Raw genomic sequence first — 27,802 nt, forward strand, 5'->3', positions numbered from 1 at the left:
GTGTGTGTGTGTGTGTGTGTGTGTGTGTGTGTGTGTCATAAAAGCCTGCAGAATTTTTTTCTCTACAATCTAAATACCTGTGTGCACCACTAAATTTAATGAAACTAAAAAAATCAACTCTCCTTAGTATGTATGTTTTTATTTAGGTAGCTATAATGAAACACCCCATTTAATTAAAATGAATCAAAGGATTTATGAATCAAGATTAGCAATATGTTGATACTTCTCCCTAAACAGCTATGTGTTTGGTATTTGTAGATTACTGCAGACATTTGAAATCAAAACTCATTTGAACCCTTATTTATACTTTATTTTAAATGATTATTATATACTGACAGTACAAATATTAATTCTTGTTGGTGGCTCTTTGGAATCAGCATACTCAAATAAAAACATGATTTTAATGATTTCATGTATGTTTAGTGTATGGAAAAAGATGCCTGCTAAGTAATTTTTATATAGAACAGGCTCGATCATTTAGTGAATGAAACAGAAAGATAAGTGGAGACAAAGGGTTGCTAGTAATAGTAGAGAGACAGGAGAATGGTTGGCTAAGTATCTAGCTGATTTCCATTTTACTGAAGGAAGTAGGAGTTTGGGTTAGTGAAGACTGGGTAGGAATGCTCCCCAGAATAAAGCACAGATGTCAAACAGCAGTAAACCTACAACCTGACAAATGCAAAGTGGTCCAGGTTTTGGCAGTATAATTGATAGGAAGTGGATAAACCTGTCCCTGAGTTTTTCACCCCTCTTCTATTAATAGGGGGAGGCAGTTGTTAGCTGTTTCTTTGCTGCATGCTGTAGTGCAGGTGTTTTCAATCTTTTTTAACAAGTGTACCCCTTCTCTCTCAAAGTTCCAGCTCATGTACCCCTTTATATTTTTTTCTTGTTTTTAAGGAGCTGGAGGGGAAGGGAGGACAGATCGAGGCCCCTGCGGTGAGGGAGGGAGTGGCGCTGGGGCTGTACAGCCAGGACAGAGCATGGGATGGAGCTGCGAGTGGCTCATTTGGGGAGCAGGTCCCACCATTGCACACATGCTGGGATGGCATGGGGGTGTGTGGCCCTGGGTCTGTGCTTGGGGTAGGGCAGGTGGGCCCAATGTTGGAGAGGGAGTGGGGCTGGGGCATGGACTGCCCAGCTGGGGCAAGGTTCAGGAGGGCAGCTCCTGCAGCTGCGTGCACCCTGGGAGGGCATGGGGGGTGTGTGCCCTCAGATCTTCGTGCGGGACAGGGCAGGCTGCCACTGTTGGCTGGGGCTGGCACCAGGCTCTTTCCAGCTGGGGTTTGGGAGGGGGGTTTGAGGAGGCTACAGTGAATTCTGGGGTGGCTGGAGCCCCCACCATAGCCCCCTCCCACTGCTGCCACCTGCCCCGAGCACAGCTCAGCCCAGCCCCCACTGGGAAGAGCACAGTGCAGCCCTGAGCCCAGGCCATGCACAGATCTGGGGGCACACACCCCCATGCTTCCCAGGGTGCTTGCAGCAGTGGGAGCCACCCCCGGCCACACCCTCTGGATGAACTGCTCGTGGCTGCATCCCCCACTCTGCCCTGGTTGTGCAGAGCCAGCCCCTGCCCTTGCCCCAGCCCCACTCCCTCCTTCACCAATGGGGGGGCCTTGATTGAGGCTGCGAGCAGTTCATCTGGAGGGTATGGGAAGGGGTGGCTCCCGCTGCTGTACGCACCCCCAGGAGGGCGTGGAGGCATGTGCCCTTGGATCTGCATACGGGGTTGGGTGGGATGCTGCTGGGGACTGGGGCTAGTGCCGGGTTGCATTTGGGGCATTGCTGGGAGAGGAGGCTGTGAGGGGAGGGGGCTATGGGGAATTCTGCAGTGGCTGCAGCCCCTCCCAGTGCCACTGCTACATGCCCTGAGCACGGCTTGGCCCAGCCCCTGCTGGACAGAGCCCGATGCATCCGCAGCCCACAGCAGCAGCCCACCCTGCCGCACACGCTGATCTGGGGGCACATGACCCCCCATGCCCTTCCAGGGTGCATGCAGTGGCAGGAGCCACCCCCAACATGGCTCAGTCTACCCCAGCCCCACTCCCTTCCTCACTGCTGGGGCTTCGAATGAACCCTTCCCCCTCCCCTTCCCTCATAACACGCTTACCACCCGTACCCAGCTGCATCATTTATCAGCCATATTAGGTCTGTGTACCTCCTGTGACCTTTTTAAGTACCCCTGGTTGACCACCACTACTGTAGTGATTCAATATTTCACACATATTTAAGATTCCCAGGATGCTTATGCAAACTTAACAGACTTAATTTTTCTTCCTTTCTGAAATAATTTGATGTTACTTGTAACTTTTTGTAGAGCTGTTCTCCCTTCTGGAGGTCACATCTTTATTGCAAATTAATGACAAGAATGAATTGTTTCCATCTGTACTATCTGTTTCTACTAGTTCTATCCCTCTAGTTGAGATGAGAGATGTTTTGCTATTTCCAACATCTCCATTGCCATCATGGTTCTTAGCAATATGTAAGACTTGCTTTTGCAAATATTAGATATTTTTTCAAGTAACTTTGAACTTTCTAGAGCCCAGCTCTAGCACTGCTGTGAAGTAGCTGTGAACTGGAAGAGGGTTCTGGGTATGGGCGTCTCAATGCACACAGCAAACATCTTGACTTCAGAATTCTTGCGTCCAGTACTAGCTCATTTATAATCATTGCACCTGAAAAAGTAGGCTGTTGTGTTCTTTGAATTAATTAGTCTGTGAAGTACCAGCCTGCCCTATCTTCTGCCTCACATGTACAACAGGAGAATGGGGGTAGTGAAGGACCAGTCTAGAGTAGAACTGTAGACCATAGGAACTTTTGCCTTCTGCAGTGTGGGTCGTGTGTCTTGTCTTAAGATATATAGACCATATTTGTGGTACTGTACCATGGTGTGGGCAAGTGCAGTCGAAGGACCATCCATGGAGATGCCAATTAACTAATGAATCCAGAGGATCGTTAATCCTCTATGACCCACAGGTAGTCAGGTTTGGAGTGTTAAAGTAACTTAATTTCCCTTAGCATTGATCTACTGCCCAACCCCACTCAGAGTTGGAAAGAGTAGCTACACACTACAACACAGGTAGTTTGTGCAATATAAGCTGTATTACACAACAAAACCCGTACAACATCTACCCAATGCAATATTCCCATAACATCCAAACCACAACACAATAAAATACACCCGATGGGACAATAACCAAACACACATCCCAAACCCAATGTCTCTGGTCACACAGCCAATCAACTACACATTACAATGAGCTTCGGTCACTACACAGTTAACTGCCGTGCAACTTTACAGACAACCCAGAAGCCACGGATGGCAGCAAGAACACTCTGGGCTTAGTGAGCAGGAGAAACCCTCTGACAGTCCCTGAGGATTTCTAGCTTTTCCCTGCTTAGGTACTCAGCACCTCAAATAGGGAAAGGGTGATACTTTACCCAACTGCAGCTTCCCAATGACCGGGTCACAGCAAGGAACATGCACCTGATGAACTCTCACTCTCCTAGAGCCCAGAATCAGAACCATCCAGTCAGAGTGAGAGGGAGCCCGAGCCCCTGCTGGCTGCTCTGGACAGGATTTATAGCCTTCTAATCACACCACCTGTCATTCACCCAGTGGTCCAATCATCCCCCTTTTCACAATACCCAATCAAATTCAAACCTGGGCAGTACTTAAAAGGACCAATCAATTCAAAATATTTCAACTCAATACAAGCAACATTATCATAACTGCCTGATTAATAGATCAGTATTGATAAACAGTTGCATTACCATTATACACTGTGCGTGCTCAGACTACCTTAAAAGTAGGTCAGAACTTCATCAAGGTTGAGAGTTCAGACTCTCTAGAAACTTCTCACCTCTAGTCATATGGCGCAGGCATGGCCTTTCACTGTTCTACACAGTAGAAGTGTTCTTGGCACTTCTGGTTTTGTGCATTAGAAGTGGTGATTTCTGGGATTCCTTGGGCAAAAAACTGCCTGTAAACACAGGGGACTTGACAGGAGACCCCTTGCGATCCTGTTTCAAAGGTAGCCAGTAAAACAAACTGAATTAGCTTACAGAAAACTGTATTTTTCCCCAAACAACCCTGCATATTTGCTTTGATTTATCTATTAACTAATTACAAACTTGTGAAAGTAGTTAAAATGTATAACATAGATCCTGTACTTATTGCTTATCATAAACAAAGATACCTATCCTTTGTTGTATTAACTTAAATGGACTATGATGTTTGTTATTCTGATATTTTTGTGATACATTTTGTAGGGTATTATCCTGGCCAGTGCTGAATTCCCTTCACAGCTGATACTTATAATAGTTTAAGGACAGCACCTTTAGAGCAGGAGCTAGCAACCTTCTAGGAGTAGTAGACTAAATTTAACAGAGCCAGGTCCAAATGTGTGCCACCACTTCTGACCCAGCGGTTGCTGTATGCTGGCCTGGCACCAACATCCTTGGCTGCAGATTTGCTGCAGATATCCTGGTTTCACAGGCCAGGTATTGTTGCTTGGTGGGCTGGGTCCAGTCTGTGGGCCATAGGTTGTTAACCCCTGCCTTAGAGGATAAAGACAACTAGAATATCAGACAAATATTTATATTTTAGCCCTTGGCAGACAAGGTTGTTCAGGTAAGTCTGATGTGTTTTATTAGACCAACTCAAATAGTTGGAAAAATTCTTCTTAGTGAGCTTTTGGATTTAAATACCCTTCATTAGGCTGTGGAGGCATTTGCAGTTGGTGTGTGCTCTTCCTGGATGGAATGAATGAAGAGGCAAGAGGCTGGTATACATGCAAGAAAGCAGTGAAGATGTAGATAGAGGAGTCAGTGAAGATGTAGATAGAGGAGTCAGTGGGTGAAAGACAAGCTAGGGTGGGAGGGGGTTGAATGTAGCAGGTAAATAGTGGAGAGATACCTGGGGAATCACTTGTCAGGCAGGTTATAATGTGTCATAAATCCAATATCTATATTTAGTCCATGATTTTTTGTATCCAGGAAGTTAATGAAGTGAAGTTCATAGGCTTGTCTGTGAAAAGTGTTTTGTAAATTTCCTTTGAGTCTTAAAATTGAGGCAAAAGTTAGGTGTTGCATATATATATATATATATATATACACACATGGTCATGGAAAAAGATGCTCATGTGATTAAAACCCCTATCCCACTTTATTGAAAGTAACTGTTTTGCTGTGGGATCAATGGGAAGGCGATCAGTACCTAAGTAAACAAAAGTAATTAAGGATTGTAACCTAAAGAAAGAAATAGACAGCAACTATAGTGCATCTTAACTGCTGCATGCATTCTTAACATTTCAGGAATCAAGGATTGCTAATCTTTTTTTCCCCCCCATACAGATCTAAAAACCATGAGCGAACGACTCAAGAATAGGTACTACGTGACTAAGAAATTGTTCATGGCAGACTTACAGCGGGTCTTTACAAACTGCAGAGAGTATAATCCTCCTGAGAGTGAATACTACAAATGTGCCAATATACTGGAGAAATTCTTCTACACAAAAATTAAAGAAGCTGGATTAATTGACAAATGACAATTTTGTCTTTTTTACAGCCAGTGTGCCTACTTATGGGCAGATGTACTACTCCATTTCCAGTAGAAACAGAACTTTTAATATATACTAAGAAAACTATGTGTTATAATTAGCACTTTTAAAACCCTTTTAGTTTTGCAAACATGTATTATATTAAAATAATAGAAAATGTTTATTTTATTAAAATAATGCTTTATAATATATTTAACATTACTGTTAAACTTCTTTTGCATGTCCAGTTGCAGTATGTTCAATAATAGGTTTTTATTGGATATATCCTCAAAACTTTTGGTGGCAAATTGCACATATTTGGGGATTTGGATAGAAAATTCCTGAACCATGAATGTTTTATCTTCTCTAATGCAGTATCTATTTGCAAAATAGTTTTTATTTTTTCCAGTAAAATATAACATTAAGAAAAAATTGCAATTTAATTCAAAGACTGAAATGTTTTGTCTAAATGTTTCATTGTAGAATCTTATAAATATTTTTAAATGAGGCACTCAGCAGTTAAGGTGTAGTGAGAGAAGAGCAATTGGCTCTATGAAAGGAACTGCTTTAAATGAGAAGGAAATCCTAGATAGATACAAACTTTTCTATGGATTTTGTTTTTGACAAATATTTTAACTGCAAATAATTTGTGAGTTCATAACCACTATTTAAAAAAATATTCTCTGACTAGATATGGAATGTTGTATCGACTTATGCAGGACGTAAGTTCCCAGAAATTACTTCAAAAACTGTGGTAGGTATATACTATCCTTGCCTTTATTTACTCTAATAGGGCTACGTTTTTTATGTATTTCAATTAGTCACCCCATTTTCTGTTCCACGTACTGAAGAATTTGTTAGATTTCCCAAGATAGATGATGCAGATTTTAGCTTACTGTGCATACAGAATGTCACCCTCTTACAGTCTCTATCTTATCATGTATGCCTCTGAGGTTAACTGGATTTTCTATCAAGCCCAACTGTAAATAATTTTATTAACTGTTGTATTTAGATCCAGGGGCATATTTAAAGTTATACAGCTCATATTAGTATATCGCTAAGTATCAAACGAAGCACTTCTGTACATTACCACTTACACTACTTATAGGAAGTACTTACCTTCCTACTAATAGAGACTAAATTTAGGCCAGAAATAAATGATCACTTGACATTACTTTTCCAACTGAAATTTGTAAAGAATAGAGTTTAACTTGCATTTCTAGATGTTTTATATTACAGACATTACATTGGTAAAGTTCAGCAGTTATCAGGTTGAAAATACTGCATTGTGACGAAGAACATGTACTTGCAAAATCCCTGGGCAATGTTAAATCACAGTTCTAAATCTTCAGCAAGTAGTTATCAGAACTAGTTAAAGCACTTGTGGTACAAAAGTCAGAACTGTTAATATTAGAATTGCCTCCATGCTTAATATAAGAAATCAGTCGGAATTACATTTAGATTTGTAACTAAGGTACAATGATAATATTGTATTATAGCATCCGGTAGCAGCTAAAAACTCTTTTGTAAACTGGGCCTATGGATGCACCTGTTAAGCTTGGTATCCTGTGAAAGTTTATTTTTTGGGTAGATTTTCTTATTGTCCCTATATGAGATTGTCTCTTCTATAATTGAAAACATTTGTTTTCTAATTTTAAAAATTAATATTTTCATAGATACTGTGCAATGAAGCTACAGTAGGATGTGTGGTTTTGAAAATGCTTTAATAGCTGATGAATTTTACATTTGTAAAATTAATATATTGTACTGGTAACAGAGTAGTTTTAAATAATATATAAAAGCCTAATTATTTTGGTCTCTTATTTCAATGGCTCTGAAAAGATTTCCTCAGTTTTTGCATTTAAAAATATGCTCTGAAACACCTTATAATTTCATATTTTGAACAGACTCATTTATGTACCAGTTGCATTGTAAGTGCCTGCTTTAAAGTTTGGTCTGTAGGCTGATACTCAGCACTGAAAGAATTCTTTGGGAGTTTTAATGGTGTGAAGAAATGGGTGCTTCTACTTGTTGCTTCAGTAGCCTGAAAAGAAAATAGTTATTGCTTCACGCTAGTTCAGGTGAAACACTCATGCACCAGTGTCTTTGAATAAATCTTTTAGATTTAGTTGTTCAGTAGAGCTGAGGAAGTTTGGATTATATTTCTCCTTCAGATGTGTGCATTTCTATGGTTCCCATTTCTTGCATTTGATAGCCCACTGGTGTTTGTAGAGTGTGCTGTTAACTACCCACTTCTATTCAGTTTGGTACAATTTTGGATGTTAATGCTCTTGAAAGGAATGATGAAATTAGAGAAAAACATCTATCATACTTGGAGTAAGAACTAATTTGTCTTGCCCCACTTGATGTTTGGACTGGGAGAATACCTTGGTGGTTGCTTTTGGTCTCTTGTTGGCGTATTAGCCAGAGTGCAGCAAGCAAAAGCTTTGGACAACTTTCTGGGTTATTTACTGTGGTAAATGTGGGAAAACAAGAATGTAAAGACTTTTGCCCCTCTTACTTGATAGAAAGCTACCAGTCCTCTGAGATGCCCCTTATACGCTGATGTTAATTGGTTTTGATAGGCAGAGCAACCAAAACTTGGATGCCTAGTTACTAATACAATTATAGTACGTCCCCATCAAATCCGGTTGTAATTAAGGTATATTTATTGTAAGTAAATTCCACTTTCCGTGCCTTCAGGAGTTTTACTTTATTCCAACCATACTCTGGAAAAGCCTAATACTAGATCTGTTTAGAACTGGGCTTCTACAGCAGTGGATATTTACAAAATGTAATCCAACATACAGAAAATACCACAAAAGTTATATCTGCTTAAGTTTCTTCCAAGAAGGGTGTTGATATTTATCGAGGACAAGGGTACCAAACAAGGCCCACAGGCTGAATCTGCCCTACTGGACTACCAGTAGGCTGTGGCCAGGGACATGACCTGTTGCACTGTCTGGGGACCCCAGGGTACATGGTGCTCATTGGCAGGAGTGCGAGGGCTGATTCAGCTCCAGTCACCCTCCAGATACTTTGCCTGTTGCCCTGCAGCAGCCATACCACCTGTGGTGGAGCCTGAATTGAAGTAACACAGAATGTATGGAAGCAATAGATCCAGCTGTATCTAAGCATAAATGCCCCAAGCATGATGTTTCATTTTACCCCATTAGAAAAATCTTGTCTAGTGGGATCACTCTGTGGTCTGACTCTATAATCTAGTGAAGGACAGCACCTGTGGCCTGAGACCTTGCATGATTTGATATTACTGTGCTTAATGAGATCAGATGTGCAGGATGGGGGCATTTTGTGGACCATGGTGGTGGCTATGCTTTTTTTCATGGAAGAGCCAAAAAGACATGTCCAGAGTGTTGGTTTTGCTATGAAGACCAGGATAGTTACTCAAATGCCAGAACATCCAGTTGGCCTCAGTAAGCATCTCATGACCCTGTATATTCAAGAGACCACATGAAAGAGTCATCAGTGTATGTGACCTGACCCTTGATACAGGTGATAAAAGGGATCTGGTCTAAACTTGACCAAGTCCTGTCATCCCATCTGTTCCCAAAGAAGATAATTCTTTTGTGATTTCAGTACTAGAGTGTTGGGGTGGGCAGGGGGGGATGAAGGTGGCAGACTGATGGACTCTGAACTACAAAAAGAAACATTTGGAAAGGAAGGGGTTGGCACAATCAATTCAGATGAAAATCTTCTGAGCAGATGCTCAGAATAAGATCTCATCAAACTCCTTATTCCACCAAAGCAACAAAATAGAAGATGTCATGAATGTACCTTGTTTAAAACACTGGCATTTATCTGATTGAGTACATCAGCCTAGGACAGTTGCAGTGTCCATACCACTATAACTATGGGCAGTGAGGACAACTGTTAAACAGATCATAATTTGATACATTCAGTTATGTCCACTTGTGTCACCCCAAGGGTGGTTCTACAAGATTGAAAATAGCTAAAAAGTCTGTGGCACTGCAAAAATAAGACTGGGAACAGCAAAAAAAAGAGGCACTGGAACAAAGGCTAGTTTGATTAGTGGAATATCAAGACCATTAAAGAGGAGAGAACTCATTAACACCTGAAATGAATAGCAATAAGCCATTAAGTCATTCAGGCAGCTGCCTGAATAGTAGATGCCCAGCAGTTGCTTTTAAACATTGTATAGGGTAGGAAACAAAGTGGGGTGTTTCTGTTTGGGCAGAAAGTAAGCTTCTGCTAAAACATGCATCCCAATTTTGGAAGCCTAATTTTGGGGGGCTTGGTATACAAGTAAATCAGCATTTTGGCTTGGCATGCTAAGATTTGCATTGCCTTCTGGCATTATCTTTTTGTAAATGATACTTACAGTGCACTATCTGGAATCACAGGGAAAAAAAGCAAAACAAAAAACCAGCTTCTACGAAAAAACACACATTCTTTACAGTTCTGAGATTTTTTGCCATTCTTCAAAAACTGGCTAATTTCAATTAAAGTAAAATTTCTTTGACACATTGTAACATCCAAGATGTTTATTATAAGCTTCAACATTAAAATTACAGCAGTTTAAGTAATACAAAAGAAATATCTACAGTCAACACTTAAGTGATCAAATCATTTATCTATAATCAATTAAGGTGTTATGGCAAGCAGGGACTGACAAATCTAGTATTCAAAAGTCCTAATTCACACACAGCTGCTCATCTAACCAAACACAATGTCAATTACTGCTTAGATTAAAAGAACCCAACATGATCTTTGGGTCAAAAGGATACATTTTTATCCCTTACTGAAATTCCTGTACAACCTAAAATTAAAGAATATGCTAGAGGAATGTACTTTTCTGTACAAACATACATTTATATTTCCCTCTTGGGGTTTGAAGGAGGAGACATTTCAAGACCATAAGAGTAAAGGCACTTTTACAAGCACCAATTTATATAGCAAATTTATTCTTCAGACTTTCAGTCTCAAAATTTGACAGCAAGGTGTCCAAGGATTTCTCAGTGACAACCAACAAACACCTCGTTGTATTTGGACAGAGATTTTTTTTTAGTAGAACTCTTTCCATCAGATTTTTTCTGCTTGAAAATTGGTGAATTCAGAAAACAAGCATCTGTAAATGGATCTCCTCTTCTGAGTTTCCTGTCAAAATAATTTAGTGAAATTGTAAAATTTTGAAAAAAAGTGTTAAAAATGCAAAAACATTAATGTAGTTCACAGCTTGGAAGTCAGATTTTACAATTCTTATTAGTAATACAAAATTTGCAAATCCCAAGCCTCCAAATTTAAGATGTTTTCCCCACAAAATCCAAGTCCACTAACAAGCCCAACCTGTAAATAAGCCCTCAACAGCTTATAACAGCAAATAATATACTAACCCAGAAATGTTTGGTTCCTTATAGTTCACACTGACAGTACATCTGCGTTTGCACTTGGGAGCTCCTATTCTTTCTTCACTATTAAGGACTGGCTGAGACATGCTATTTTTTTTGTCATGAAATGAGAAGTTGGTAACATCAGAGAGAGAAAGACGAGCACCCTCAGATGACTGGGCAGGTACCACAGCTGAAAGATGTAATGAATATTTATTGTTAGTGTTGCATTGTTCTACAACTATTCTTCATTTAAATTCACTTGCATGTAATACTTCCTAAACTGAGGATTGAAATTTCCCCATTGAGAGAAAGATGTCTGGTCCTCAATACCAATGAGCTCTAATAATTGGCTTAAAACACAAAAAATAAAAAAAATCCCACATTTTGACTTCATTGAACCTTCTTATTTCAGCTAGTAATTTCTGCAGAAAGCCCACAACTTCTGCTCAAAACATCGTTTTTAGAAATCTAGCTAGACTTTATTTAGAAGAACCTTAAATGATATAGGAAAAGAGCAGATTTTACATGTAAATTGTTTTAAAAGTTACTCCTTTAAAAATTTGCCCCTTATTTTTAGTTTCAATTTGTCTAACCTCATCTTCCAACCATTTGATAATGTTTTTCTGTACTAATAGTAGGCAGTAGACATTTAGTTTACTCATAATGGTCTCTAGTACAGCAGTTCCTAAACTCTGACAGCATGCAGGGATCCTATACAATAAACCATGGAACATGAGCTTTCATTACAAGATGGTAGGTAAGAGAAAGCTAACGTGATCTTTGGATGCACAGGCACTGGAATATCAAGTTGAAGTGAGGAAGTATATTGCCTCTGCATTGGGTGTTGAAGCCATTACTGGGTTGCTGTGTCCATGCTTCCAATGATGATGATTAAATGAGTAAAGAGCTACAAAAAAGACTAGAAGCCTGGGAAATGAGAGAACTGAGCTCTGAAGAGGCCCCAAGGGGGTCAGAGACCCAGTTAATTTGAGAACTGCGTTAAGTATATTAAAACAGGTTCACAAGTTCAATCTGCCAAGGAATCTGGATCAGTTGTATAATCAATCTGTCCTCCTCAACATTTACCACTTAAACATTGGTAAAATTTTGCAGATGGTGCAAATTGATTTTCTTACTAAATCACTGCTGTTGACCTTTGAGCCAATACCTGATCCCCATGGGATCTATTAGACATTCCAAAGATCAACCCCCCACTTAGAACTATTTTGAGATTTAACAGTTAGCCCCTTTTAATTCTCTACATATGGGCATCTTATGTAGGGCTCACATTATTCAGAATGTGAAGAAGAAATATGTAAAATCTCTTAGAATAGATACCTTTATGCAGTAAATGTATATGCCCATAAAACATAAGTTTTATAAAAAATAAGTCTTGTCACAATGTTCATTAGTATTAATTTATGAATAAGTCCCATATTATCCCTACTATGACTTCCCTCAGGATTGATGTCAGGCTTATCAAGCTTACATTAACCTTTACAGTAAAGCCATACAATTCATTCTTTTTAAATGTAGCATATTTGCTTGTTTCCAGTCTTCTAGAAGCTCCCCAATGTCAAAACTCACTACAAAATTAACAACAATAGTTTTAGAAGTTATTTGACATCAGCAGTATTCTGTTGAATCAGATCCTAATGCATAAATTACTTCCTGAAGGAAGGGTGGATATTAGCAATACTTTTAAAAAATGATTGCACTCTAGATATTTGATTTTTATGTTGGTACAGCATATGTGGGTTAAGTGCTACGATAATAGAAAATAATAAAAAAAAGTTACCCTTTGCAATACTACAATACTTGTCTAAAAGAGGAATTCTCATCTCTTTATGCATGTTATGCAGAGGTGAATGCGATTTTACTTGATCTGCTTTCACTAGTGTTAGATTTATGGCTGATCTTCCTAGTTGTGGAATCATTAGCCTCTGGGATATTTGCCGTTTTGCCTAGAATGTGATAGCCAAGGGAGGGAAGGGGTAGCTACCTTGGTAACTGATCCCCCTTGTGGTTCACCCAGCTTGTAGGTCCTTACCTGGTGTCACCTTACTTCCAGGCGTCTTGCCTGCCACAACTTTGATTTTGCTCCATTGCCTGCTGGGGGAAAGTGGTCTCTGGGGCTGGGCATGACCTTGTGGGTCCTGATCAGCAGGGATCCTGGTTTTCTCTGTTTAAAAAGAGAAACAAAAACACCCAAACAGACCCTCTGATTAGAAATCCATGTTTTTCCTTCAGTTAAAATAAAACACTACTAATATACATATATAGAAAGATGTATAGGTATCAGCTGAACACAATGTTTTATTGATATATATTTAGTTTTAAAGCTATTTGGAAACCTAATAGTGCATCAATCATTATACTACATGAAATTCAAAATACTTGTATATTTTGGCATTTAATTTTGATTTTTTTTATCATAGAATATCAGAGGTCCCCTGCCCCCTTCATTCACCAGGATGTGGCTCCTGTCGTGACTGTGCCCCCCACTGGTTTGCGGTGCTGAACAGCTCTGATGTGCTGGCACCCTGGCACCGCTCCTCACTCCCAAGCAATAGCCCTCACACCCCTGCTGGTGCCCCTCATTCCTGACCCACAGCCCCCTGGCCCTGCCAGTGTCCCTCACTCCTAACTCACAGTCCTCACCACCCCCAGCATGTGTGGGGAATGGGGGCAGGAGGGTGGGTGGGGGTGTGAGCACAGGTGATGTGGGTTGGTACCCCCACAGCCCAGTAGGTGGGACCCAGAGTGGGAGGGAGCACTTCATTGCCGTAGCCACCAATGTGAGGTGCAGCAGTGTGGAACTGTGTCCCCTAGTGCTGCTGGGTGGGCTGGGGGCACCTCACCTTGGTAGTTATGGCGGTGCTGGGTCCTGCCCACTGGGCTGTGAAGGTGGGTCCTGCCTGGAGCTGGTCCAGTCCAGTTGCAGCCCTGCACCCCACTGTGGGTGCAGAAGTCTGGGAGGCCCACATGCCCCTTCCCCCTGCATCACCTGTGCCCTCCACCCCCCTCAATGCATCGCCTGCGATTCCCTCCCAGACATACCTGGAGGGAGCTTTCCACTAAATCGCCTAGCTGCCATGTGCATGCATGCAGCATTGCCTGCCCCCTGCTCTTCCCAGCCCCTTGCAGGCTGGAACTCGGCCAGCCTGCAGAGAAAAACCTGCGGTTTCCTGTGTTTTTCTCCTTAAAGGAGAAAACCCATGTTCCAGCTGATCAAGTTAGCACCATCCTCGGCCTTTGCTCCCTCTCTAGTACTTCCCCTTTCAGGGGGTGCTCGTATATGATTCCAGGCACTTTTCGGGGTTTCAGCTGTCACAGCTATGGCTCCTTTGTCTCTGACCATACCCTCCACCTTAACCTTCTATTTGAGACCTCAGCCTTCAGGGATCAGCTTTGCCTTGAAAGCAGCCCCCCTCCCCTACGGATCCACTTTCACTTTGCTACTCTCCACCCCTCTGGTGTGGGGCCAACTTCTGGTATCTATTGCAGGGAAGTGCTCTCAGGCACCCCCTCATTGTAGCCTCCTCCCTACAGCTATAATCTAGTCCTCCAATTACAAGTCCAAAATGCAATGGAAAAAAACACAAGCCAACTGCTTCATAAATAGTTTCCCCAGGGATAGTGTGTTGCCTGCAGGTCCTACCTTTCATCACCGGCAGCTTGCAAGGGCCTGTGTTTGCCTTCTGCAACTCCAGTCTCAGGCTCCCCTCCCTGCTGCATGTTGGGACTGCTCCCCAGCCTGCTCAGAGACTGGCTTAAATCCCCCAGCTCAGCCTCCTTTTGGTCACATGATTGTCCCCTCTGCCCCTCTCTCCTAGGGCCAGATGTAGCTAATTGCTTCATTAGCTGTTTGGCCTTTTAATCCCTGGTTCAGTCCCTGCCCTGTCTGCCCTCTGCTTTCCTATCTATTCCTAGCAACAGGGACAGGGGAAAATAAAACACCTGCAAATTACCGACTCTCAGTTCTGTTTTATATAGCCCATTTGATAATGTATATTTTTTGCTTTCACAAGAAAGCCATATATGATCTGCTACATGTCTTATGTACAAAATGAGAACACATATTTTTATGTGCAATCTAAACTGTAATGGGCTTATTTGACAGCCAGGAAATTGCCTAACATGACTGGGGACTTGTTACTTACTCCTGAAAGACCCATAACTGAATGCTTTTACCCCCCCATATTGGTTGCTGCAGCAGTAATAACAGCCTGGGAAGAGACCCTGCTGCATGGACAAAATGGTAAGTGGCTTGATCAGCAACTTCTCACAATGCTCTGAATAACAAAGTAACAAGCTTTAATGAGATGCTAAACTGGGCACAAACAGATGGGGGATGTACCTCTTTAAGTAACAAGGTATTCAGTCTTAAATGATATGTAAACTATTAAATCTGTTTGGGATCACAGGAAATCAGGGCTGAAAGAGATCTCATGGAGGTCAGCTAATCCAGGCCCTGTTTGAGGCAGCATCAACCCCTGACTAAACCACCCCAGCCAAGTGTCTGCCCAACCTGCTCTTGAAAGTTTCCAAGGATGGAGATTCCATACATCTCTAGGCAGCTCGACCAAGAAAGTTTCTCCTAATTTCCAACCTAAAATTTACTCTGCTGCAGCTTGAGGCCATTGCTCCCAGCCATGGACAAAACCTATCTCCATCCTCTCTGTAATTGTCCTTCAGGTATTTGAAGACTTAGCAAATCCCTCCCTCAGTTGCATCTTCTTCAAACTAAAATAACCCTGGTTCTTTTTGCATTTCCCCATAAGTCATGTTTCCCAGGTTTCTAATAATTTTTATTACTCTCCCCTGGACTCCTAATCAACCCACATTTTTTTTTTTTTTTGAAGTGTGGAGTCCAAACCCACTAGACATGCTACTCCTGGTGAGGCCTCACCAGTGCTGAAGAGAAGAATAATTTTCTTTGGTTTGCAAATGTCATTACTATTGATACAACCCAATATGCTGTTGAATATATATATTTATTTTACAACAAGAACACATTGTAACCCCCTAGTCCTTCTCTGCAGCACCGCAGCCTAGCCAATCCTTCCCCATTCTATATCTGTGCAAGAAATTTTTCTGTCCCTATTGCCCTATTGAATTTCACCCGATTTATCTCAGACCATTTCTCAAGTTAGTCTCAAAATACGGCCTGCAGGCCAAATCTGTCCCGCTGAGGGATTTTGCCTGGCTTGCGGTATGTCCATTAGTCCCGTCTAGCCCATGTGCGGGAGGCAGCCCAGACTGTGTCAGGTGCAGGGGGCACGTGGCCCCCCTGGGTGCACAGTGGAGCTGGAGCAGCAGTACTCTAGCTCATCTGTTCCACACCCACTGCCAGGATTGAGATCCATATGGGAAGGGCATGGCCAGGTGGCTGGGATGGAGCCACAGGCAGGTGGGTGGGGCTGAAAAGACTCTGGGATGTTGTGGCGGTGACAACATGCGGCCAGGGCCAAGCTACAAGTCACTGCCCACAGGTCACTGTGACAGGCACTGGTTTCACAGGCAGGAGTGTGCAAAGAGCGGATTGCAGCTCTGTCCTGGCCCTGTGCTGTCACCATCCCAAGATCTCTGCTCCAAACTCAATTCCATCTCCGCCTGGCCATGCGCCCTGCCCATGCAGCTCCCAGCTGGTCTCCATGAAGACCCCAGGATTGTGGGGCAGCGACAAGACCCCAGTTCCGCAGGCAGCAGCTCTACCTTGGTCCCATGCTGTCACCACCCTGCAATCCCAGAATCTCTATTGAGACTGGCTGGGAGTCTCATGGGCAGGGTGCTCAGCCAGGTGGAGAGGGAGCTGTGCCCAGGTCTTGGGGCTGTGACAGTGCAGGGCTGGGGCAGAGTCCCAGTCCACTCCCTACAAGGCCCTCTGTTGCAAGGCTGTGCAGACAGTGGATCACGGTTCTGCCATAGCCCCACGTTGTCACTGCCCTACCCTGTGATCCTGGCTTTGCCTGCCACCCGATGGCCCCATTCCACACAGGGAGTTTTGGTGAGCCGTTGTAGGGGACAGGGTGCTGACCCAGCTCGCGACAGCTCAGCAAAACTCCTTATATTGCCCATGTGCCCAAATAATTGCCCACCCTTGAGTTAGATCAATGTTGATTCTCTAGTCATCACTTTAAAATAAGTTTCCTTCTTTTAAAAGACTTTTATAAAAAGATCTGCAAAAAAAGGAGAAATTAACTACAAATGCAAACCTTAACAATTGAGGCTGTTCAGTGGTAGTTTGTCCCTTTCTGGAATATTGAGTTCAGCTACACTCAAAACTCCCAAAAACCAGGAACTACAAGTGTTAAGGTGTATCAGATATACCTGCAACAAACTTCATTTTGCCCTCTTCTGAGTTCTCCCCAACACGCTAACTGCATACATACTAGCATTCTGCCATTTTAGATTCTCTAGTACAGGGGTGGGCATAATGCAGTCTGCGAGCCCATTCTATCTAGCCTGTGGGGCCCCTAAAAAAATTTAGAAAATTAATATTTATCTGCCCCTGGCTTCCTGTCATGTGGCCCTCGATGGCTTACCAATACTCAGTAAGTGGCCCTCTGTCCAAAATAATTGCCCACCCCTGCTCTAGTAGAACACCCTGGGAAGAGAGCTCATATAGTAGACCACGTCTTCCTCGATCCAAAAAAGGCCTCTAGTTTAGATCGCATGTAGCAATCGGCAACTACCTCCATGTGGCCTAAAGTCAAACACTCAGACTATGCCACACAAACTATCCCTGATTTGCTAAACAATACCACATTTTCTTCCTTGCCTGAACCATTCATTCCAAAACATTGCTTTCACTTAGTCTTCACTAGAGGTGGCATTCTGCTATTTTCATTGATTTCATAGACATTTGGGCTGGAAGGGACCCTGGAGGATCATTGAGTCCAGCCCCGCCCCAGGGACAGGAAGTCAGCAGGGTTCATAAGATCCCAGCAAGATAAGCATCCAAATGTGTCTTGAAGGCATTCAAAGCGGGTGCTTGAACCACCTCTGGCAGCAGTCTGTTCCAAACCTTCGGGGTTCGGACAGTAAAGCAGTTCTTTGTTATGTCCAGCCTGAATTGGTTACAGTAGAGTTTGTGACTGTTCAATCTTGTCATCCCTTGGGGGGCTCTGGTGAACAGATGTTCCCTCAGATCCTGATGAGCACCCCTGGTGGCCACCAGATCACCCCAAGCCTGCATTTTTTAAGGCTGAATAGCCCCATTGCTCTCAGCCTTTCATCATAAAGTCTGTTTTCCTGACCTCTGATCATGTGCATGGCTCTCCTGTGCACCCTCTCAAGCTTCTCTGCATCCCTTTTGAATTGTGGAGCCCAAAACTGGATGCAGTACTGCAGCTGCGGCCTCACCAAGGCCGAGTTTTGCCTAAGCATCTAGGTTAGCATGACAAAAAGCTGTATGTATACTAGAACTCTGGGGGCATTCTGTTACTTTTTTGCCTTAGTGGTCTAAATCTGGGCATCCAGACTTGGCTACATGTCTATGCCCTGATGACAGCAACTGCCCCATCTGGGGGAAACAGGAGCAACAAAGGCAAGTTCCTTTGGGGTAGTAATGAAAACAGCTTAAGTGGGAGCCCTGCCAAACTGCACAAGCCTAACATCCAGAAGAGGAGCAAGGTATAAAAACCAACATATTAAATAGCAGCCTCTAAAAAACTATTTGGGGGGGCAGAGAAAAAGTGGCAAGCCCAGCCTCACTGTCAGGCTTCTCTTAAGGGGCATGGCAGGCAGGATAGCCAGTGCTAGGTAGGGGTTGTAAAGTCAGGCCACCAAGATCCCAAACTTTATAATGCAGGAACTTCTAGTCATCAACCAGTTCATGGGGGGCAGGGAAACCGTAAGGAGATGATAGAGTGTATTTTGTACCAGGTAGTACCGTGCTGAGATGCTGGCACTGCAAAGCAGTGCTGTGGTACAAGACATGCTGTGCCTCTTTCCAAACTAGAAGTAGTGCTGCTGCATTAGTGCATCCCTGTATCCACGCAAATAAGTTCTATGCAGAGCTTAGATGTATCCCAAGAGATTTTCCTGAAATGCTGATGTTTAAGGAAGATGTAGGAAATCCCATGCTCTAATGATACTAAGTTTGGGTCACTAACCCTTTCTTCCATCCCAATTAAGCAAAACAAAATCCAAGTTAAACATTTGGGTTTTAGAGTAGCTAGAAGAGCCATTTTGAAACATCTAGCATTTCACAACTTTAACTACAGCAAAGCTAATGACCTATTGTAACAGATTACAGTCTTTCTATAATGGTGTTTTTAGATGAGTGATTTTCTTTAGGCTGTTTAAAGTCTTGATCTGGAACACAAAGAAGTTTCATTTAGAAGCACTAGGAGTGCTCAGCCTTTTTGGCATAGGGATGGTGGGACTGGGCCCTAGCCCCACCTCCTCCAGCTGGGAACTGGATGCCAGGGACCTGGCCCCATCCCCTCCTGTACCCACATACTTGGGATTGGACCCCGAGAGCTTGGCAGTGCCCCCTCATATCTCTGCCTGCTGGGACTGGTCACCTAACCCAGTGCACAGGGCTGGTGCTTCTCATAGGTCTGATGCTCCCATTGGGTCTGAAAATGTGGCAGTAGGGGAGTAGTGCCACCCCTTCCCCACTGTCAAGTTTCCAAACTCATGGGGAGCCCTGTGGGCTGGATAACAGGGTGCTGCAGGCCAGATATGACCTGTGGGCCGGGTGTTGAGCACCCCTCTACTACACCATAGTGCAATCTAGGACACTTATTTTTTATTTTTATGTTTTTTTGGTTTTCTGATTTGCCTCACACCTGAACTATCTTTAAATATATGTGCTCTCTGAACAGTTTACTTACCAATAGATTTGTTTTTTCTAGTACTCTCAGACTCTTCTTCACATGAATATTTCTGTTGATTCAAAACTAGAAGTCTCTTAGATTGTGCTCTTGTTGGGATTGGGCTTGTATCGTTGCCGTCCTCCAAATTCCTCCTGTATTTTGACTTCCTTTGATAAGGCACAAAAGGGCTATCTTTTGAATCCACTTCTGAGTCATTTAACTCACTGCTGTCTATTTCATCTTCAGATAGATCCTTTCTGTCCTTCAGATCATTGTTCCTATTATTTACCTTATTTTGAAGGAAAGGTGTGACATGGACACTCTCCTCCAAAAGAAAATCATAAGCATCTCTTGAGTTAACAGATGAATCCAGCTTTTCTTTTGAAGAATTTTGTTCATCCTGGTTTTGCTTCTTTTTGGATTTTGTTCTGGAATTTTGATTTTTAGCTCCTTCTGATTTTCCTCTCTTTTTCCTTGTTCGACAGTCTTCTCTGCTTTTAAGCTTAATTTGTTTAAGTTTCGGTTCTACAACCAAGCAGTTCATGTCAGTTAATTTATTTGCCTGATCCACCACTGTCTCCAAGTTGATCTTGTTTTTATTTAGTTGAGAAAGATTTGGTTCTATAGTTTCTATATTACCTTCTTCTAAACTTTCCTCAAGTCCAATTTCATCTTGCTTATAAAATTCTCTAGTCAAGTCAGGCATTTCTGAATGGTCAACATTATAGATGCAGTGGTCATTCCAAGTCTTCAACTTTGAATAGCGATGCCTGGTGGACACATTTTTTGGTAACATATTACCAACTTCCATATTGTCTTTCGTGGAAGGAACATTGTTCAGCTTACACTTTTCCAGTTTATCCAGATGAAAATCAGATCTTTGTCCTTAAGATTTAAGGAAAAAAATAAGTATACAAACTGAATTTTTGACTTGGGAGTTATTTAATTTATTGGCAGTTTGCCCAAATGCTTAAGTTTCTGAATCTTAGAATTTTCTTAAGTCAATTGACTCACAGCATAAAAGCAACTACAGAAACAGCCCTTATAACAGAGTCTCCAGAAAGGAATTCCAAGCTAAGCTAGGACCCAGTTTTTTCAAGGTATAACTCTAGTTTAATTCATGTACTTAGAAGATAAAATATATTTTGCCCTTCTTGAAGGCTTTGGCATTAGGTAATGCCATTTTTTTTTAGTTCAGGTCTGAATATTTTACATTTTACAATCATGTTACAGAAAAAAAAAAGTGTGCACCAACAGCAAACATTAACCTGTACCTAAATAAGGTTATTCTTTCTAAATTTACCAGCAGGTATACAACGTAATTTCTACATGACATACTGCCTTCTAGTCCATTGTTTCTCAACCTGTGGTACACGTACCCCTGGGTGTATGAGAGAGATACGCAGGGGGTATGCAGGTACCTCATCACTCTCTCTTGCCCTCTTTTCCTCTCAAAACTATGGCAAAAAATTTAGTGTGCCACTGCATGGCACTTTAAATTCCCCGGTAATAATTTGGCATGCAACACTTTGCACGGCACTGGGTTTAGCCTCCTAGCTTTGGCCAGTATCACCTCTAGGCCAGGTACATACTTGAGTTGTGCACCCCTGGTGTAAAAGGTAGCAACCCTACCCATACCAGATCAGACATCTGTCATATAATGGCCTTATATACACAGCCCTTCTTCCAACAAATGGCACACATTAGTTTGCAAATATAAAATCCCCTGGAAAATTGAGTTTTGGGGTACTTGTTAAAATCTTCAGAAGTTAGGGGGTACTTGCTACTTAAAAGGTTGAGAAACACTGTTCTAGTCTATGCTTTCCCCACCTCACAACCTCTGGTGGCGTTTATGAATGTTTTCATTGGCTAGCTTCATTCTTAATTTATTTTCTTTTTCTGCACAAATGTTTCATTATAGCTTTATTTTGGAGCATTCCTCCAGCTACATACTCTCCAGAAGCGTAATACTGGACATACAATTTCCACTAACTTTGCATACAAAATGCACTAAGTTTGTAATCCTGTATTTCCAGGGAGTGCAACCCAGTGCTGCAGGGCAGAGTGGGGCTGCACAGGAAAGCTGCTTGCAGCTGCAACCTCTGCGCTGCCCTGGCAATGTGTCCCCTGCATACATGGCTGCAGCAGGGACAACAACACAGGGCAGTGTGGAGCTCACAGCTGCACACAACTTTCCTGCATGGCCCCACTCTGCCCTGCAGCACCAAATGATACCTGCTGGGCTGCAAAGGCCCCAGGGGAGGGCAGCAGGGCAGGAGCTCGAGCCTGCCCCACACACAGATCTGGAGGGCACGAGTCAGCCCTGGCCCACCAGAAGTGCGTGCAGTGGGGGGGAGTGGGCCCCTCCTGAGGCCACAGCTGGGTGGGGAGGACGAGTGCAGAGCCAGGCTCTGCTTGGTTGCAGCAGCCACTGCCACCTGCCAGGGGCAGGGGGTTGTGAACCTGGGTCCCTGGCCCCGTAGCCCTGGCAGCTGGGGGCCTCCTCTGGCAGGGGTTTGCGGGTGGAAGAGTAAGAAGCCTTTCATTTTAATCAAGGATTTGGGTGCGGTGGGAGGGGGGTGTTAAATCAGAGAATTTGCAATTTTTTTTTTTAAATCAAGGAAAACCAGGAACCCTGGAGATAAGAACAGCCAGAAACTTTGTAACTCCTGGGCAAGCATATACAGGTTTCCCTCTGTATGTGCAAATTTGCTCTTCTATGATGACCCTTTTTACAAAAAAAAAAATTAATTATATGAGAGGTAAATTCACTCTGATGTGATCAGTGTGGTAGAAGCCCGCAATCAGCTGCTTTGAGGTGCATTGTGGGTGCATGCACCCCCACTCCCCCAAGCAGGTAAGTCTGTGGGGGAGGGGGTGAAGGGGCTTGGGGTGGGGGGGGAAATGGACCAAGGCCCCCGCAATGAGGGAGGGAGCGGGGCCCAGGCCAGGTGGTGGGACAATTGGAACCCAGGCAGCTCATCCAGGGGTGCCGGGGGGCTCCCCCCCATCCCTGTGCTAACGCCACATGTGAGGGGCAGCATGACGATGGTGCCGCTGTGAAGCCCCCAGCCCAGGGACAACCCCATGCTCAGCTCTTCCACATCACAGCCCAGTACAGTCCTGTCAGTGCAGCACCCTGGGAGCTGAGCCATAAAGCCACCTGGCAGCAGTGCCTGCGGCCACTACTCAGGGCTGCTGGGCAGCTGCAGCTGCACCTGCCCCAGGAGCGGCGCAGGGGTCAGTACAGTTGACATCTTGGAATGTATCCCTATTTGTTACACTGTAGAGTGGGTTCCTTTTATGCGAATTTGAGTCATGCACCATTTTCTAGGAATACATGTACAGCATAAAGCAAGGGAAACCAATACAGAAGGCCTCTTCCACAAGATTAAAAAGAAAAGCATCTTCGATATTTGCTACATACCTACTGTCCTTCAGGAAGTTTAAGTGCTGATCAAACAACCTAAAAATTCATTATTTTAAAAGTTACCGATGTACAAACGTGGACTGAATAGCATGCTAATTTTAGCCTTTCTTCTTTTTAAAGTTCAGCATTTTACAAAATAAAAGCCAAAAAAGGAAAGCCAAAAATCCAGAAAGAAAATGAAAGGGATGGTTTAAAGACCATTGCTTAGAAGCTTTAACTATGTTATTTGTATATATATAAAAAAGTTATTACATATTACTGTAGCTTTAAATGGAAAGGAAAATGCACACACATGTAATCTGTACTTAGATTTGGTTACCTGTGTCTGTAGTCATTTTTGTAAGGGCCTGCGACAAATACGGTACAAAATATGCATCATTTGTATCAGTATCATTCTCTGTTCCGTTTCTAAGCATTTCACATTCTGTGCTGGTATCTGCAACAAGAACACGTTGTGGAAGTCTCCTAGGAACAAGATTTGAAAGTTAATTGCATGTCTTAGGACAATTAATTTTTATCTCTTTATTACAGCAATTTCCTTCCTTTACTTCCTTTTATATTAATCCTTTACCAATTCTAGTTAAAGTACTTAAAATCTCATATGAGAGCTATGCCAAGGCATGTTTGGTTTAATTTAATATTAAACTTCTTTATGTTCTTTCACGTGAAAGCCTTTTTTTTTTTCCTGCCACTAGATTTTCGTCTCCAACATTTATGTCTGTATAGGCATTCAACTTTTTAGCACTGCAAAATATTTAAAAAAATAAAGCTAACATTAGCATTTTTTTAATCCTTGGAAAATGCCTGTACCAAAATTCCAGGAATTCAACCACTAATTTATTGCATACGAGAGATTTTGACCATCACCTTCTAAAACAGGGCTGTCCAACCCTCCCAAAGTCAAATGATATTGAATATACGTGGAAGCGATAATCTTCACTCTTCAACAGTTCTCTGTTGCACTGAACAGAACAACTCTTCCAGATATTTCAAGAGTAGTAATCCTTAACCTGATTTTTGAAGAAGGTGCAGACACTTCAGTTTATTAGGGAACAGTTTTGCTTAGGGATTGCCCCATCAATCACTAAGCAAATGCCATACACCAGAAATGAAGACACATTTTATTGCCCAAACACACAAACAAGACTTCAGCAATCAAGATCTTTCCTCAAAATAAGCAGTAATAGCAACACAAATGTACACTGTCGCAGAGCACTATGGTGCTCTGCTCCTATAAAGAGTGGAGGTGTGTAGCAGGGCACTGAGGTGCCTGCTACTTGTGGAGCAGCCAGTAAAGAGCCCAGCTGCTGGTTACCAGGGCAGCCACAGTAGTAATAAAGAAGCATAGCTGTGGGTTGCCAGGGAAACTGGTGAGTCAGCTGACTGGAAGGGGTAAGGCCTGGCTCCCATTTAAACCCAGGCTGAGCCATAGGGGTGGGAACTCTGCTGGAGTGAGGAAAAGGAAGAGGCTAGGATGCGTGGGCAGTTGTTACGGGTGAAAGGGAGAAACCCTGTGACAGGCTTGAATATGGTTATAGCTGGATGGCTTAATTTATGCTGCAGCCTAGGGGCTTGAGCTTTCTGTTTACTGTTTGTGACTGGAGGACTGGGTGAGGCTATCAGGGGTTGGATGAGGCCTCATAGGGGCTCCATGGTCATGTGGGGACCCCGGTGCCAGAGAGGGCATAGCATTTGGGGGTGCACTGACCCCAGCCCTGAGAAGGGGAACGGAGAATCAGAGGCCAGGTAAGGCTGAGGCTGCCTGAACCCTGAAGGGGGTTCGAGACCCCGAGGAGGAAATTTGGGGCCAGGCACGGCTACAACCACCTGAGCCTCAAGGCTGCAGTAACCCCAGAGCAAAGGGAGGCAGTGCAAAGAGGCCCCAGAGCAAAGGGGGCAGTGATTGAAGAGTGCCTGTGGGGCGCGCTTGCGAGACAAGGGTGCGGAAAGCCCAAGCACTAGAGGGTGTGGGGAGAGATGGGGGCTGCAGAGAGCCCGAGCGCCAGAGAGGGCACAGAGAGCCAGACAGACTGAACAATGTCTGGGGTATCGGTGAGGCTTGGGGTGTGGTAAAGGAGCGGCTGGAGCCATACATAGCCCGTAAGGCTAGGGTGCCCGGAACCCTGTTATAGAAGCGAGATGCAGGGTAGCTAGAGCACTGTGACCAAGAGGACTGAAAGGCAGCCTGCCATCTTATTAGTCAGCATGGCTCATCCTTCACTACTATTAAGATGGCCTGAAAGGATGTTAAATCAGAATATTTCATATACTACAGCAAACTTTTCCAAGATTAATATAAATGCATAAACATACTTACAAAAAATCTTCTTGTCTTAAAATACTGGAGTTATCTTCATGTGCTGAAGAACACATTCTCTTGTTCTGTGGGCAAAATAGATCTTGCTGTATAAAGTGGTAATGTATCATACTAGCAGTAAAGAGGGACACCTTTAAACCTTGGCCCCACAAACTGTATTTAGATAGCAGGGTGGCTCCTCACAGGCCAGATCTGGACCCACCACCTTCAATGGCGAGACAAATGACAGCAATATTAACTGTTATGAGCTCCCGAATCACAGGGATTAATACTCCTGTTGCTTCCACCAATGGGGCTCCATACACAAGAAGTTAGCAAGGGACCCTGCCCCAAATTCCCAGCCCCTCCAGAAGCCTTTCTGGGGCCAGATAATGTGACTCCATAGGGTGGATCTTTGACAACCTTGCTTTAAGCCATTTGTCTGAAAATATTATATGTATTACAGTTAATAATCATTCATTATTAAAGTGATAGAAATAAAAAGACTTGCTCTGTGCATTTAATAGCTACTTGTTGGTAGTTGGTTTAATGGTGGTCAATTTTCCCCTTTTTTAAATGAGTAAAACATTAAGATGAGCACCTACTGTTCTACAGGAATTCTTGAAAAAAGAAAGACAATATACAGATTTAGAAGGTCTGTAGTAGATATTGACATATCCTAAAGTCAATTTTGAAAAAAAAGTTATGTTGAAGTGCTCTCACAGCAGAATTTCCCTTTTGGTTATAAATATAGTAGTATAGTGCCATTCTTTTCAAATCCCTTTTGGTAAGACTTCACAAAGTCATAAGCTTAGACATGTATGTTTTTAAGCAAAAAAGTATTAAATCTCAAGTCAGGTTTTAGTAACCCAGCAGTTAAAAGAATAATTTATGACTTGTTGTAGGACCTTTACTGTTATCTAAAAGCTGGTAGAAAAAGTAACAAATCTGGGCCAAATATGGCACAGACAGACAAAAACATGCATGTCCCTTCAGAAATTATTTTTATAAATGACAGAGTAGAGAGATGTAACATCTTCACAGCTAAATATTGTCAGAGTTTTCTGTCCCCTAAAATTAAAAAAAAGGAAAAAAGGATCCTCTATAGTTTACTAACATGTAAAAAAATGTAGAGTCTGGACTAAGGTATGCCTCTAATAACCCTAAGTAATTGCATTGCCTTATTTACTGTACTGCCAGCATCTTGCTTTCCCGCCCTGATGGAAGGATTTCAGGTCTATAGTATTAAGTCATTTAGTTTGATGTATCACACCGATATACTTTAGGCAAAAAGCTCTCCACCTTAATTTTCTGAACAGTGTCAAACATCCAGTTTGTGTTTAGAAAGAGTAGGATTTTTAGAAGTGCTTAAGCTGCTTAAGAGCAGAAGTTCTATTGAAAGTCAGTGGGACTTCTGCTCTTAGATCACTTTTGAAAAAAATCCTAAGGAAAAAAAGCCCCTCACAATCTTCTACAATTCATTTAAATGTGAGGGGGGGGGGGGAAATACAGAATGGACTTAACTAGAGCCGTGAAACACAAGTCCTGTGCAGGACGAAGAAGGTCAGCCGTGTCCAAGAGTTTCTCAGCAACTTCAGAAATAATCTTGCTCAAAGCTGACAGTTTAGTCTAATGAGAGAGAAAGAACAAATAATTTTATTATGTTTGGCAAGCCACATAACAGTCCCTCTATTAAGATTAGATTTTTAAGTATCCTTTTATATAACATTATAGCAAAGGTGCACAAAAATTTCTTTTTTTCCCCTACAGTTAGAGAGAAATAGCCCCCCAAAAAGTAATGTCAAATAAAAAAAAATAAAAATAAAAATAAAAGTGTCTTATGCCAAATTTTTCATGAAAACATAAATTCAATTAATGTTTTGGATTTTTTCTTAGAAATCTGAAAATATAAAAAATAAAAATCATACTTCCCCCATCTACTATACTATACCATACTGCTACTTACTACTACCGTGCTAAGGTGAGTAAAAGGACTAATAAATATATGCGACTAAAATATGAAACTGAAGAGGAACAGACTCCGTAAATGAGGATGAAGATATAACTATCATAAAAATAAGGTAATAAAACACAATGGCTTTTAATATTTGATTCAAATTAATATTTAACACTAGTTCAATGACTGAAAGTTAATTAAATGACGATAAAACAGGATGGCGAAACAAAATGTGGCCAGAAGGAAGACATATATACCTAACAAGACATCAAGATTTAGTTAATTAGCTCTGAACAATTCCATTTAAATAAATGAAATCAGCTTTTTATACAGAAGCCTAAATACAGATTTAGGAACCCAATTTTGGCCATCTGTTTCTAAAAAA

General features: G+C 42.4%; 2 protein-coding genes across 4 annotated transcripts in view; one reads left to right on the top strand and one right to left on the bottom strand.

Annotated features, from left to right (window-relative positions):
- KAT2B (lysine acetyltransferase 2B) overlaps window positions 1-7,360 on the top strand; it is a gene marked incomplete at its 5' end in the record, with an annotated part of 84,413 nt that extends 77,053 nt beyond the window's left edge. The window contains one exon of the mRNA XM_019532857.1: window positions 5,353-7,360. Coding sequence (XP_019388402.1) covers window positions 5,353-5,546 — 194 coding nt within the window. The remainder of the gene's footprint in view (window positions 1-5,352) is intronic.
- Window positions 7,361-10,046: 2,686 nt separating this feature from the next.
- Window positions 10,047-27,802, bottom strand: part of SGO1 (shugoshin 1) — a 20,200-nt gene continuing 2,444 nt past the window's right edge. The window contains exons 4-10 of one of the 3 annotated variants that reach the window (XM_019535908.1): window positions 26,985-27,089; window positions 25,482-25,546; window positions 23,484-23,629; window positions 19,753-20,619; window positions 12,972-13,088; window positions 10,910-11,096; window positions 10,047-10,673 (exon numbers count right to left, since the gene is read on the bottom strand). In XM_019535908.1, coding sequence (XP_019391453.1) covers window positions 10,532-10,673; window positions 10,910-11,096; window positions 12,972-13,088; window positions 19,753-20,619; window positions 23,484-23,629; window positions 25,482-25,546; window positions 26,985-27,089 — 1,629 coding nt within the window. In that variant the 3' untranslated portion in view covers window positions 10,047-10,531. Of the gene's footprint in view, window positions 10,674-10,909; window positions 11,097-12,908; window positions 13,089-19,752; window positions 20,620-23,483; window positions 23,630-25,481; window positions 25,547-26,984; window positions 27,090-27,802 lie in introns of those variants that run through there. The other 2 variants (XM_019535899.1, XM_019535916.1) reach the window with 2 other exon arrangements.

Source organism: Crocodylus porosus, unplaced genomic scaffold, assembly GCF_001723895.1.
Source record: "Crocodylus porosus isolate Cpor-Errol unplaced genomic scaffold, CroPor_comp1, whole genome shotgun sequence".
Lineage (NCBI taxonomy): Eukaryota > Metazoa > Chordata > Crocodylia > Crocodylidae > Crocodylus > Crocodylus porosus.